Source organism: Fragaria vesca, linkage group LG6 (assembly GCF_000184155.1).
Source record: "Fragaria vesca subsp. vesca linkage group LG6, FraVesHawaii_1.0, whole genome shotgun sequence".
NCBI classification, from domain to species: Eukaryota; Viridiplantae; Streptophyta; class Magnoliopsida; order Rosales; family Rosaceae; genus Fragaria; species Fragaria vesca.
Window position 1 is genome coordinate 10,831,865 of NC_020496.1, and position 2,570 is coordinate 10,834,434.

Below are 2,570 nucleotides of genomic sequence, written 5' to 3' on the forward strand. Positions count from 1 at the left end.
CTTAATTAGTGTGTGGTTTGTATATATTAAGTTAGAGGATATAATTGATGAGAGAGATCAATTTAATCACCTTAGGTTCAAGGAGAAAGGAATTGTGTGTTCCCTGAAGACCCTGGTCAGGTATGCTTTATTGGATCCATCACCCCCCACGAAAGCAAAGCGCACACCTAGCTTAGGGAGGCTTTGAATATAAAAAGATAGCATATATGTAATCAACTATTTTAATCACATATGATAAAGATCAAAGCACTATAGGAACAAGGTTCTCGATCAGCTTTATATATAGCTTTTATAACGTTTAAGATGGATTATGCTGCAAATTAATGGGACTACCAATTACTAGCTAGCTGGGTTGGAATCAAAGGGATGATAAACATTGAAAACATTACTCATACTTTTCTTTTTCTTTTTTGCCCGTTTAGCTCTTGAATGACAATTGCAGCCTGAAAAGAAAAGGGTCTCCTAACCAGGTATATATTCCTTGGTCTCATCACTAGCTAATACGGTTCCTTTCTATTTCCAAATTGCTTATAATATTTCATGCACTATATACAATGAGGATCAACATCATCAGGCTAGGCTTTCTCTTAATCATCATACAATAATCAGATTTGATAGTTAATCATGGCGCTAATATATGCTGTTATAGTTTTAACAGTTTGGATTTCAATTTCTGACATTGTAGAAACGTTTTGATTATTTCCTATTATGCTGTGGTTATAAAGCAGGATTCTCATCAAGACCATAAGGCAAAGGATCTAAGGAGTAAAGGGTTGTGCTTGGTTCCCGTTTCTTGCACTCAGAATGTTGGGGGTGACATTAACATCGGAGCTGATTATTGGGCTCCGGCTTATGGGAGCGGGTTTTAGTCTGAGACTGTAGGACTGGGGATGCAGCATACATATTTGTATGGTACGCTCCTTTTGTAGAATGAGATAACATAATGAGCAGTCACTCTGTTAGAATTCAATAATTAAGATTGATTGCTCATCATGCTATTTGCATTCTAAATAAGAAGCGTACTGTTGCTAGCTAGTAATTTATTGTAGTACTAAACTAATTAACTTAAATAATTAGTTAAGATCTCTGTCAAGATCTTGCAAGCTTAATTATTCTAAGTAATATAAACTTTATATCATAAACTAAATTTGGACAGGAGTTCTGTATATTAAATCCACAGAGTAAGTAAAGGAATCCACTTTCTGTATAACAAAATAAAAGACATGCAGATAGATGCCTGGTAGAATCCACTTTCCAAATTAATAATTTTCCTAAACTCTAATTAAATTCTACGAGTATGAGTGTACGACTGTCTGAGAGTTCCAAAAACTAGATAATCTGCTTCTTTATCTAGTTCAAATATGGAATTAGGGTTTCGTTTGAAAAGCTTACGAGCTTAAGAGTTCGATCGCACGTTAGTATCCGTCTCTTTGATGCTGCATGATGTAGGGTTTCTGAATTCTCTGAGGTTTAGGAGCATCAGTTTGCACGGCAGTAGAGTTTAATCATTGGATTATCATTTTCTACGTTTAGGGAATCGGGTTTCCGATCTTACTGTATAGTTAAACTGCTTATAAAACATGACAAACCTGATGGAAGTGAAGGAATGGTATTATTTGCCATGTCCATCCATGTTGTTTGGCGTTGCCTTTTCTAGCTCTAACTGCCTAACCGGAAAGTTATTGAACGAGCTCTATACCAGACACTCATGTGGGCATCGATCTGTTTGAATCTGACTCGAATGAAATATGCCAAAACAGACCCCATTTTCGGGTCATTTTTCTGGACCACTTTAGTATATCGCCATGCCCCATACTTGATCAGCACGCTCCTCAATACAACACCAGATTCAACGATGCCAACCTTGATGGTATATATCATGCATCACAAGTTATTTCCTCAAAAAACAATAAAGATCGAGCATCGCAAATTATAAATTCACAACCATATAACGTACAATATATGTACTTATATATCATATATACCTCTCTAAAATACTTATCTGCTGTATCTTTGCCATTGGTACGACGAACTGATCAATCATGCTATAAGCCCTAATTCTAACAGCACGTACTGTTTATACTTTACGTGAAAGCAACACACTGCAGCAAATGAGCACCTATTTGGTCATTGTGACTTCACTACTGAGGTTTTCAGGCTTGCAGGAATTAGTGCTCCTATGGACCGGCACGAAGGATATTTAAAGGTCCTTCGAGAAATGTTTATTAACCAACCGTATGATAAGTTTCTTTTTGCAAAGGTCCTTATCATATATTGGCAAGTATGGAAAGCAAGAAATGACACCATATTCAGAGATGTGATTACCACCGCTACTAATGTTGCAGCAACTGCTGCCTTTCATTTTAATGAAACTGCCTTGTACAAGGCTGTTGTTGGGGGAGGTATTTCTCAAACCACTCCTTCCACCATAAGGTGGCTACCCCCTCACAACAACTTCATCAAGATTAATTTTGATGGTTCTGTTCAAGGAAGATCAACTGCAGGAGGTTTCGTTTTCAGAAACAGTGATGGGAACGTGATTCTTGCTGCTGCAAAGGGTTTAGGAAGTA

At 37.1% G+C, this 2,570-nt stretch overlaps 1 protein-coding gene across 1 annotated transcript in view; it reads left to right on the forward strand.

Annotated features, from left to right (window-relative positions):
* Positions 1-1,153, forward strand: part of LOC101315457 — a 2,716-nt gene extending 1,563 nt beyond the window's left edge. Inside the window, exons 4-6 of the mRNA XM_004305234.1 lie at positions 76-120; positions 423-470; positions 729-1,153. Coding sequence (XP_004305282.1) covers positions 76-120; positions 423-470; positions 729-869 — 234 coding nt within the window. The 3' untranslated portion in view covers positions 870-1,153. The remainder of the gene's footprint in view (positions 1-75; positions 121-422; positions 471-728) is intronic.
* The last annotated feature ends 1,417 nt before the right edge of the window (positions 1,154-2,570 follow it).